General features: G+C 45.4%; 1 protein-coding gene across 1 annotated transcript in view; it reads right to left on the minus strand.

The window, feature by feature from the left end:
* Window positions 1–1,687: 1,687 nt before the first annotated feature.
* Window positions 1,688–12,380, minus strand: part of ctnnd2a (catenin (cadherin-associated protein), delta 2a) — a 198,205-nt gene continuing 187,512 nt past the window's right edge. Inside the window, exons 22-25 of the mRNA XM_041961934.1 lie at window positions 7,664–7,790; window positions 3,686–3,817; window positions 3,054–3,130; window positions 1,688–2,107 (exon numbers count right to left, since the gene is read on the minus strand). Of these exons, the coding sequence (XP_041817868.1) occupies window positions 1,688–2,107; window positions 3,054–3,130; window positions 3,686–3,817; window positions 7,664–7,790 (756 nt within the window). The remainder of the gene's footprint in view (window positions 2,108–3,053; window positions 3,131–3,685; window positions 3,818–7,663; window positions 7,791–12,380) is intronic.

A 12,380-nucleotide genomic window follows, 5' to 3' on the forward strand; every position in this document is an offset into this window, starting at 1 on the left:
AAACGCACACACACCCACGCACGCCCACGCGCCCACACACATGCTCAGCCAACACGGAGAGGCAGGTCTGTACATCTATGGGAGGGAGATATTACTCGTGATCCCCAGCAATAAGTACGGCTTCACCTGATCAAAACACAAGAAAATAAAAGTTACAAACAGCAGAGGGAGTCATCCAGTCATTGTCTGTAAACTTCGACAGAATGTCCCTTTAAAATTCTTTCGGACTGGCCCACGAGGTGTCAACGTTTGGCACAATGTCACGTCTCTCGCTTTCTCTTTATGTCCACCGTACACTGCGATGTACAGCATCCACGGTGGCTCTTGTTGGACGGACCGGTTTCTATGCACAAGTGATGATGAGAGACCACTGAGAGTTGACTTGGTCAAACATATCAGCTCCCCAAATGGAAAAGACGAGCCTTTCCAGAGACAGAGAGTGTGCTTTAAACATACACATATATTCTTTAGGCAGTGAAAAAGCACTTTTGTTGACGGGGACTCTGGAGTCTGCTCTGCCAATCTGATTCTCAGGCAGCCTTGAACTGCTCTAGACGTTTGAGCGTGTCCACAACGAAATTCACTTAATGGAGAGAGAAAAACACAAATACTGCAGGGGTTTCCTCTCTGGGTAGGAAAAGGGCAAAAACAAAGGTGTCCACTGACATCCATCCAGGCGATGTCTGTCTTTTCTGCTTCTTATGCTCGCGCTTCACTTCTTTTTGTTGCTTTTGTTGTTTCAGTCAGTAGTCAGTCATGGGAACAAAAAAATAAATCATAATTTCATAAGTGGCCCCATCAAAAAACATGTGTAATATACACACTATATCACCTTTGATCTGTACACGGAAAATAAAAATGTTTTCTTGAAAGTGAAAATTTAGAAAAGTAGAAATAAAAAAAAGATGTAAAAGAACGATGACAAAAAGAAGTCTATTGATGACATTCCTTGACAACAAATTCTGTAGCCTCTGTAGACGGCAAGGCCATCGCAACAAAAGAGGGGGGGATAAAAGCAGTGCTACGTTTGTCACTTGGGTGAAATGGTAAACAACCACTTCTTGCCTTGCGCCTGATGTGCTTTCATCTTTTGCTGTGCTTTTATTCCTCCTGACCTCCTCAAGGACCCTCGTGCCCTCTTCGTCTCCCCTCTTTTCCTCTCCTTGCCTTCAACAAAAGGTCAGGCCACTTCCTGCTCCTGCAGAGTAAGAGCTCGCCCTCATCCCATCTCTCTCCCTCATCTCCAGGCCTCTGCGTACTCTCTCTACCTGCTCGTTTTCTCTCTTCTCATCCTTTTATACTCCCCTGCCCACTCCTCTCTCACCCTTTCAAACACACTTCTTCATATCTACTCCCACCTTATCCACTCACCGGTGCAATGGAGCTGACTTTGAAGAAATAAAGCAGTCTGGGGAAAAAAAAGAGAGAAAAAATGGGGGAAATGTCGGCATGCACATGCACAGTCTCTCTTTGTCACCTGACCTGACTTCACTTTATAACCCCCACTCGCTCTGTCTTCCCCCTTATTTTAGAGAACACACATTTCCTGCCCCCGGCTACAAGTTCCTGTTTCAACTTGCCACTTGCTGTCACCTTGTGTTAATCTGCTGTTGATCGCTTGCAAAAATAATCCCTTTCACACACACACACACAGACTCTCTCTTGCCCCCCAATCATCATAGTCTAACTAGACCCAGGAGTCAGGCGAGGCCGGGTAGTGGCTGGTCTCGTAGTTCAGTTCGCTGTATGGCCGAGAGGCCGAGTAGAAGTCTACGTAGTTGCCGGTGGATTTGAGGCCCAGATGCATGCGCAGGTCTTCCCGCGGGTCTCGGGGCGGCCCGGTGGCGTTCGGAGGCTGCTGGGGTTGGGCCTGCGCCTGGGCCTGCGCCTGGACCTGCGGCTGTGGCTGGGACGGGGGAGGTGGAGGTCCCTGGTCCTCATAGTAGACCTCGTCGAAGCTCCGGCTCTGGCTGTGAGGTGGAGGCTGCGGCGGCTGAGGCTGGGGGAAGGAAGGAGGGGGAGGGTAGGGGTCGTAGTCTTTTAGCACGGCTGCTGACGGGCTGTCCTGCTGGGGCTGAGGGGGCACGACGCAGGGCTGGGCCGGGGCCTGGTGGGGGAGTGGAAGTGGCGGGGTTGAGGTGCAGCGAGCGAGAATGGAGAGTCATAGAAATATGGGTAGTGGGAGCACAGTGAAAAGATGAGGAAGATGAAGGTGGAGAGATGGAGAGGAGAGTGGCGGGTGAGCACATGGACAAGAAGGGTTTGAAAAGCAGGCAGTACGGGTAAAAAGGCTCAGATGGGAATCAGCTGGGAAGGGACTCATGCTGTGAATTCTCTATTACATGCAGGTATTGAAGGGGGCAATTCATCTGTAATATTGTAACTCTCACAGGCTAGTTATGTGTGTGTGTGTGTGTGTGTGCGTGTAGATGTGTATCTGAAAATGCATAGTATGTGTAAAAACCCTCTGCTCACACACACAGTGCAGGTTTTAACTGCCAGTGGTAAAACCAAACTTTGTAACCAAGCAAAGGAAATTATACATTCATTATCTATTAAATACAGATGATCAAGGAAGTAAATTTTCAGTTCTAATCTCCCAAGTCAAAGTCTATGATGCTTTCAGGTAACCCTCGCTCTTCACCGACAGAGTCATTAAACAGAAGCAAATAATTAGTGCAATCAACCGAGGTAATGGTTTTAATTGCCGGTCGGGTGTGGTTTCACGTTGCAGTGGTTTGATGCTGCCTGAGCTGAGGGCGTGTCTCTGTCGCACACTCTGCCGGTGCATCTCTTATCACAGTGAGACACCTTTTGTGTGTGTATGAGGGTGTGTGTGTGTGTGTGTGTGTGTGTGTGTGTGTGTGTGTGTGTGTCTGCCTCTTCCATCAGGCTGCCATCTCTCCTAATAACTACCTTGTCAAGGCAGCATATGCCAATTTATGAGAGCCCTGGCGACACGCGTGCACTGCTACGATCTGCTGTGCCGGTGCCTGACTGTGTGTGCATGTAAAAGCGGAGTGTAGTACACTTATAGAGTACTATTAAGTCACCTGGTTTTGCTTGATATCATCGCTGGCGGTCAGGTAGGAGTTTCGGAACAGCGTGGAAGTCCCGCAGGAAACTTGAACTGGATGGAAAGGAAAGAGAAAGACAACACTTTAATGTGAATGAATGATAAAGATAACAAGTACCACTAGAACTGCTAATAATAATAATAATTCAAAGACCAACAAAACCGTGGGAAACTCCACAATTGGCTCAGTGAAATATCAGCTAATTAGAGTAAGAATCTTCCTGCAGTTTGTCTAAAAGTTTGGCAATTAGTCTGTCCCTCGTGGCCTCAAGAGAACACTGAGAGAAAGACAAAAAAGAATGGAGAGAGATTGAAAGAGCAGAAAAGAGACAGATAGATATAAATAGAAACGCAGACAATGGACGAGAGAGGAGGAAAAAGAAAGAAACAAAGAGAGGAGAGATAGAAAGATACTGGACGGAGAGAATGGCAAAGTGTTTGAGTAAGTGAAGAAAAATAGTGTGAGGTCGAAGAAAAGACAGACAAGAGGAGAGAGTGAGAGGAGAAATAGGGAATGAAAATAGAGGAGAAGAAAGATAAAGAGGCGAGCAAAATAGACTCATTTAATTATTCTCTGTCTCTCGATCACACACACACACACACACACACCTGCCATGCCGTCTTTCCGGGATGTGTGCTCTCCTTTGTTGCTATGGAAACCAGCGTTGGTTGCCGTGGAATCGTAGTCCATCTTGCGTTCCTTCAGACTCATCATCTCTCTGGGGGAGGCTGGAGCGCTCGCTACATGCACACACACAAACACACACACGCAGAAATAATGAGCAATAAACCCAGAACAGCATGTGCCTTCACACTCTGTGTGCTTATTTTGTGAGTGTGTGAGTGTGTGTTTTGGCCTTTCAAGGTGCACAGTCATTATTCATCATTTAGCTTGTCGGCATAAAGGGTCACCTCCAGCATGTTAACGGACTTCTGGGAATTCACACACACACACACACACACACACCAGTTATTGCATCTATTATCTGAATATCAAATTTCACATCTGGTACAGGTTGAATTCAGACAATCAATCGCAGCAAGCGGTGTTAAGGTGTTACAATCAGGGTCCAAAATTGGCATCCGCCACTCGCCGGATGGAAGCAGAAATCTATGCTGGCGAATAAAATAAATGAGGTCAGCTGCCATTGTCAGCTCGGTGGAAAAGGTCTACTCCACTAAAAACTCTCATCACTACAACACATAAGTTGAATGACCGAGAAATTACCAAGAACTGGCGCTTCACAGATAAGGAGGGATTGGCTTTTTTGTGACAGCAACACAAATATGATGAGCTGCAGCATTTGCTGCATGTACTCAACAACACTGTATTGTTTATGTAATTAGTAATTACATTGCTTTAATAACATTGCATCGTATGCAGTTTTATGGCTGGTGGAATATATTTTGGCTGGTTATAGTTTACCAGCCACTGGTAGACCAAAAAGTGTGAACCCTAGTTCAACTGATGGGTGTGTCCTGCACAGTTGCTTTTACAAAGCTGCTGGTTTATTGGTTACTATGACAATAAATACACTAAATGATTAGCCTCACATCCATTTGCAATCCTACTTGTGTGTGCCTGTGTGCGATTTCACTGTTGTGCTGTTAGCTTTACAGTGCAGCTGAGCCTGATGGCAGACTTCTTCTCCAACACTCTCCTATTGGAATTTCAAATCTATGTTTACAAACCTCACAATTTGTCTTTTTCTGTCTATCTATTTTTCACACGTGAATGCATCACCACACACAGCAGCCATGCAAACACACAGGCAGGACAGGACTGATCCTGCACACATACTGTACATACAGTGGCTTTTTACCCCCCCCCCTCTCTTCATCACACACACACACTCAGCATGTTACAATGTAATCCCCTTATAGAATACTCAAAGTGCTTACTCAGTCCCTGTTATCTTGACACACTGAATTGCCAGAATCCTGCCTACCTGAATCAGCCCCTTCAGTCTGCTTCGCTAAACATTCCTGAAACTACCCACCATACATACTATATAGTATATGTTAGAAAAATCTCACACACACACATACACACGCACACACACACACACACACATGCACCTAATAGAGAGCACCACTCACTGAGTTGTGCAAGCAGAAACAGTTCCAACAAAAAAAAGTGAGGTAAGCGCGCCAAAAACCAGTATAAAAAGCCTTTGTTCTCTTTAGCTGTTCCCCTACAGTATACTCTGATAATAGCAGCGGGGCAAAACACTTGCAAATATGACTAGCCAAACAGAATAATGGCTTTTAAGTGATTTTTGGAGTCCCTTGGAATCTCACTTTATCTATTTGAATACTAAAGGAGGACTTTTTTTTAATCCGACCCTTCAATATTTAACATCAAAAGCAAAGGCACGTACACATGGTTAGAGACTATTTGGTTGTAGTGAATGAAATCACAAACATTTAGAAAAGAAAGAGAAACAGGGGAAGACAGGAGCTTCAGGCTTTTATGATGTTTTGACACTTCTGATATTTAATTCTGCGCATTTGACACCTCTGCAGTGGATTCCATTAAGGTGGGTGCTCAAACCTGTCACAGACAGTTACCGTGGGGACCTGACTCGCAACTTCTGGATATGAGAGCCTGGGAGACTCGTTCTATCAGCGCAAAACACAGCAGGAGCCTGTGGGGGCCATGACGGATGCAAAGGTCTCTCTCGCTCCCTCTGCATCTCCCCCCCGTCTCTCCACCATCCTCGCAGCCTGCAACCTCCCCTACTCCTCTGTATCTCTTTCACAGTTTTACCACTCTCTCCTCGCTCTCTCTCATTCACTCCTCCTCTCCCTGTGCGCCTGCACGCCATCATTACTCCTTCTGCTTTGATCCATCTCTAAGGGGCTGGATTGCAGTCTGGAGCATATGCAGAGAGGAGATACAGATGCGTGTGTGTGTGTGTGTGCACTGAGGCAGCCTTGTAAAGAGTGAGAGATCAGAGGCAGAGGTGAGAAGAAAGCAGGATTACCGCAACGAGGAGGAGGAGGAGAAGAAGAATGAAGCGGGTGAATAAGATGGGACGGATGGCCGAAAAGGCGAGGAGTGTAGAGAGTGGAGGAGCAGGAGGGAAGATGGGAGTCATTCCTGGCCGTTTCCCATTTACCCCACCTCCTCCACTGTACTACAGACATACACACATTTCTCTATGCACAATCATCTCAAAACTCCTTATTTTCAATGTCGCTGGCCAAAGTCAAATCCTCATCCTTCACTTCCTCCTTACTGCATTAACCATCCCTCAATCCCTAATTCTTCTTGCCTCCGTGCTTTTCCTCTTTATCTCCCTCTCTGTTTATCTCACCCCCCCCTTCTCTGTCTCCTCTCGCTCTCTCTCTCTCGCTCATACACACAAACACACACTTTTTCTCTCCCACTCTCACCCCCTCTGTCTCTCTTAGCCGGGTCCTTGAAGACCTCTCTAAGCTGGGAGGAAGGAAAAGTACTTTTCTGCCTCATCAGCTTGCTAAGCCCAGTGTGGAGAAAGCACAGCTAAAGGCTCCTCTACGACTGATGCTAACAGCTAATGCTAATGTGCCCTTTGCTAAGCATGAAGGCCAATGGGCTCAAGCTAAAGGCTAATGATAATCAGACTTTACAGCATGACAGCCTGTGGCAGCGAGCACTGATGCTAACAGCTCTTTATCCCCAGCGCAAAGACTGATCGAATGGTAATTGTCGATGCTTGATGCTACTGGCTGATGTATAAATTATAACTCATTAAAATCCATGTGTGCTCTGTACCCTCTGGTTGTCCTCATGTTCCAAATGTATGAGCACACGTGTCCATTCTGACTTATCTTTTTGCAAGAATTGATTCCCAAACAGGGGCACAAGAGGGTCCTTTTGTCACAAAGGTAAAATGACAGCAAAAAAAAAGTAGAACCAAACCAAGTCTAGAATAAAATAACCTTAATTTTATTCTGTATAATAATCCTGTCCTGTTTTGGTGATCATCCTACCGCTGAAAGGAATGGTTCGACATTTTGGGAAATAAGCTCATTTGCTTTCTTGCTGTGAGTTAGGTGAGAATGATGCAGAATTTACAAAAGCACGCACATCCAAACTCAAACTAACGCATGTATTCATAAATTTTCCAGGCTAGCCCCCACCCTTTTGCTATGCTAAGCTGCTCACCTGTTGGCTGTAGCTTCTAATTCAAAGCACACACATGAGAGTGGGATCATTAACTCTCAGCAAGAAAACTTCCAAAATCGAATAATAAAAAATCACCAAAGGAACTCTTTCTCTTCCTCCGTAAGCGAATCATTCCCTTTCACTTTAATATTGTTTAGCCTTCCTCTAAAATTAAAATCTTGAATCTCATCAACAGCTATTACAAAACCTTGAAACTCTGAAGAAGGAAAGGCAGAATCTGCCTTTGATTACTTCTGCCTCATCAGCTCCGGTTAATGCTCAGGTTGATGACAGTCCACTTTTGCAACCAAACATCTCAAGACCGCAGTGATTTTGCCGAGCCAGATGTCAGGCCATGTGAGACTACACAAGCTTGACTTTAGACCAAATCTAACTTTGACACAAAAGGATGGCAAGTGTCATGTGTTCCTCACCGGAGCGGTTATTCGGGGACGTCCTGACAGGGGAGACGGAGGGGGTCCGTGAGGAGGAGTACGGCCGCTGTCTGTCTCTCTCTATTGTTGAGGCAGAACCCACAAAGTGATACTGGGAGTAACCGTCCTGCGAAACAAGAACAAACAAAAAAAAAAAGACGACATAACATACCGTTAGACAAGTTTTTCATTATTATTTACCATTTTACAAAGACGTGTACAAAAGGGGTCGACACTCCCTTCCCCCTCCCACAAAGAATCTGTGACATTTTTACTTTTCATGACAGTTATGACATGTTTTATATGGCAAGAATTACAGTTTTGTAATCAAACTGCTGTAATCATATTACTTATACTTAATAATTCACAAAAACCACCTATTAGGTTAGATTCACATTTATTACGGTAATAATCATATTGAAAATACTGCATGTATTCTTTAAACCTCTTGTGGAAAATCACCCACCAATCAAATTTTGAAACACTCATCCAAACAGATTTGTGATTTCCTATAGATGAAAAATAACAACTATTTGAAAGAGTCTCAAGGATGAAGTCTGTTTCAACGCTTGTAGTGGTTGGTTGGTTTGAGAAAGTGTGTTCAAACATTGGATTTCTCGAATGTACAAACCTACGGTGGGCGAGTCTGACAAATCTGAATCTGACCAACACACAACACCCACATGTGCACATATACCCGTCCACACACCACAAATTAACTCACTTGCGTCAAGTCTGAGCTTAGTGGATCCCACTGTCCTTGTAGAAAAAAATTAATACAAATAACAACTGCGCAAGCATAATTACTGCCGAGCCAATGACTTTGTATCTGTATTAGTTTAGCCGTGATTGGAGCAAAGCCCTTTTCATAAAAATGGATTATGAGAGTCAACAACAATCACAGAGCTGGAACCAAATTCAATTTAGCATTAAGATAATTGGGTACCTCTGAAAGCAAAACACATGCAGATGATAAAAGATAATGGAGGCATGTTCCATCACAGCTTTAGTGTCTGTGGGCCTCGGCTCGGCAGTGGGACTGCGGGTGCACGGTGAGAGGTGAATCAATCCAGAACAGTTAGGCTCCAGAGGGGGGGAGACGGAGTGGAGGAGATGGGGCAGGAAGACGGAGAGGAGGGACAGAGAGGGCAGAAGCTGAGAGAGACAAAAGATGACAGAAAGTAATGAGAGCAAGGAGGGGGAGGGAGAGTAGTGGCAGGAGGGTAAGGATAGCAAGAGGAGGAGAGAGGTAGCGAGAGGGAGGGGTGCAGGCGGAGGTAGAGAGAAAGGGAAGTGGGCTGGAGTGAGCACAGTCCCATGTCCTCCCCCTGACTCTTACTTCCTGGCACAGCACTGAGGACTAATAGAAAGCTGGATCCTCTGACACATTGTTGTTCGAAGGCAGCTTACTTCCATACTCCCTCCCTCCCTCCTCTCCACTTCATCTATGTATCCACTCCTTCAGCCTTCTCATTCACCTTGTTTCACAGCCCCCCCCCCCCCCCCCCCTCAACACATCTCATTATAAACCATGTCACCTCCCTCTGGTACACTGGACCGCTGTGCAATTGGACACTGTCAAACTGCCATGCTGCTCAAATGAACACAGTCACTGAATATTGAATGATGGATGTTTTTTGCAGAGTGATGTGTGCGGTCTGCTGTCTATAAATGTGCCTCACAAATGGAGGCAGGGAATGATCCACAGGGGTCCTTAAGGCCCCCCTAAAGCAAAATGAGGAATAGTGAATATTATTAATTGCATTCACAAGTATGATGATAATTAGAGCAGAGAGTATAGAAAAGAATATATAAAAATGTATTAAAATGGCTGTCATAGCCACACATTTCACGCTTAGTATCTGTCCACATAAATTAATGAACAGTTTCTTCCCTTTTTTTCCTGTTCAAGCAGCTTTAAGGGTGGAAAAATCATTACATTCAACACTTTGACACTACTGTATGCTGTATTCTGCATCTGCTTGTTCCAGCACCTCATTGATTTTGTGATGTTTACAGCGCAAATCGCTAAAACACACAATTCCTCCAGAATTCAGCCTGACAAACCAGGAAACTTTTGGGAAATGCACAAGAATTGGAAATAAAGCCCTGCGGGTGTGAACAATGATAGGCTGCACAGCTTTAGTCTGTAACGTCTGACCCACCAGCAAGTCAGTGAGCTTTAGCGGGTTCAATAAATATAAAATCAACATCCAAATTTCATTCTGGACCAAATCAGACAGCGGCTGGTTTTTTCGCACCATTTCGCCAAGGTCCAATGCTTGGTCAGCGCCAGTGTGCACTGTGAAACCTTGCCTTACGTTCACATTTCACACCTGCAGACATCAGTCACATCAGCTCCACGCAGAGCACCCGATCTCTCTGATTCTCACCTGTTCCCCTCGTCCTACCTGTCTTTCCTTCTCCTTCCACCCAGCTCCTCTTTCTCTCCCACACTCACTCTCTAACTCTCCTTTCAGCCCCTACTGTAAAAATGAGTTGAAAAAAATAAAAGGGGGTTGCTAAGCAACCATTCTGCCTGTTGCTCTCACCATCACTGGATGCTTATTTGAAGGTCGTGAGACTGCGAGGTAAAAAGCGATTATTGCCCCGACAAATGAGATGTGTGTGTGTGTGTGTGTGCAAGGGGGGCAGTGCTCGTGCCAGACAGCAATTATGACAAAAATTGTAAAAGGTTACACATGATGAGCGGTGGGGTCCCCTCTGGGCCTCAGTGACCACTGAACATTGTAATTTTTCCAGTCCTTCAGTCCTTTTCTTTCTCTCTATCTACCTCTCTCAGATTTACAGCTGTGAGCGCTTCACTCACACATGATCTGTCCATCCTCACAGGAATAATCTGCCTCTGACCTTTGCATTCAACTATTTTGGCTGCTTGTTGTTCTGCAGACTGACGAACCGGCGTTTCTTCTGCTGCTGCGGCTCAGAATGGAGAGGGCCGCAGCCCTCGCAGCCTCTCCGCTGAGAAAGGCTATCTCAACACACCCACATCTCCTCTCCCTCTGCCTCTCCCTGTCTGATACAGGTGGACATCAGAGGGAAGCCAGGAGAAACACAGAGGCAGCTTCTGAGGCCTGAGGTTGGTTCGGTGTCTACTGAAGTTTTTCATCTCCCTCTCACCGTATACCCTGTTTATGCTGGATGGCAGGCGGTGATGGGTTCATTTTAGCTCCCTCTAGAACAGGCATGTCCAAACTATTCCATAAAGGGCCGTGTGGCTGCAGGTTTTCGTTCCAACCAAGGAGGAGCACACCAGGCCAGCCAATCAACATCAAGGGATCACTGAGTTATCAGCTGAAGACTGAGCTCAGCTAATTAAGCTGGTGTGCTCCTCCTTGGTTGGAACGAAAACCTGCAGCCACACGGCCCTTTATGGAATAGTTTGGACATGCCTGCTCTAGAAGAAAAGAAATCTCATCATTTTATTCTCGCAAGAATCTCTGAGTGCAATCTGTGTTTGAGCTATTGTTAAAAATATTCCAATATTGTTATAACATGTTAGGACTCACTTGGAGCATGCATTGAGTCACGCTTGTTAGTCACACTAACAGTTTCCCCTGCTCTGTCAGTCACAAATTATGGTATGTGTTGCCTAAACCTACTGCCGTGCTACTTTCAAATGCATTCATTTTATTTATGGGAACATCCTGAGAATTATGACTGCCACGATCCTGCAAAGGACTAGGTTGTGCAATCAGTGACCTCACGCGTACAGTACACGCCACACACAAATCTCCCATGCACTCATGTCACCCAAACACACCCATATACTGAACCACACATCCCTGGAACATATTGTAAATCCGCCACACATGTGACAAACACGGCATCTCTTTCACCCCATCCCCATCTGTCACGCCACGTCTCCACCCGTGTGCGGATCTGTTTTTGTGATTTGTGTGTGTTTGTGACGCGTGTTTGTGTGTGTGAGGGTGTGTTTGATTAAGTGCCCAGGCTAGATCATTTATCAAGAAATGAGGCACGGCAGCCCAACAGAAATTATGCACTGAACAGAGATATGACAAAGTGTAACGGTGTGAATACACAGTATGAAATTCAGCGTTTAGCTTGAACGTGTGTGTGTGTGAGTGTGCGAGAGAGAGTGAGTGCATATGTTTATGTGAGCGAGAGAGAGAGAGTTTGGTCCTTCTGGTCCTATTAAGAATAGGTTTACTTACAAAGTGACCATGTTTCAAGTCATTGCTTTCTACTGAAGTCCCTGTTGAACAGTCCTGCACATTTGTTGTTTACTTAAAAGATGACCTGTGGCTTCCCTCCTAGGAACTTCAGATGAAACGCCATGCACACACACACACACACACACACACACACACACACACACACACCCACTCACACTGAATGAGGACACATCCTGTCATATAATCCAAATAAACTCGGGTAAAAGTAGAGTTTTACCGCACTCTGGAGACTATTATACATGATTTATTCTAAAGTCAATGTTAGTGTTGCTACAAACAGATTTTGGCTTTGGTTTATTAATGATTGCTGCACCACTGATCTTTCAAGTCATCTCAGATGCTATTTTCATACAGACTTACTGTTTATTTATGGGCCCTCAACTTTTGCGTTTTAGCGCGTTCAGAAACTGCTGGGCAGCCCAGCCCCCCGTTCTGTTGCAATTCTCTTCTCTCTCTCCCTCCTCTCCCTCGCTGCTCCCATGGCACCGCTGTAGGAA

This window comes from Chelmon rostratus, chromosome 20, assembly GCF_017976325.1.
Source record: "Chelmon rostratus isolate fCheRos1 chromosome 20, fCheRos1.pri, whole genome shotgun sequence".
Classification (NCBI taxonomy): domain Eukaryota; kingdom Metazoa; phylum Chordata; class Actinopteri; order Chaetodontiformes; family Chaetodontidae; genus Chelmon; species Chelmon rostratus.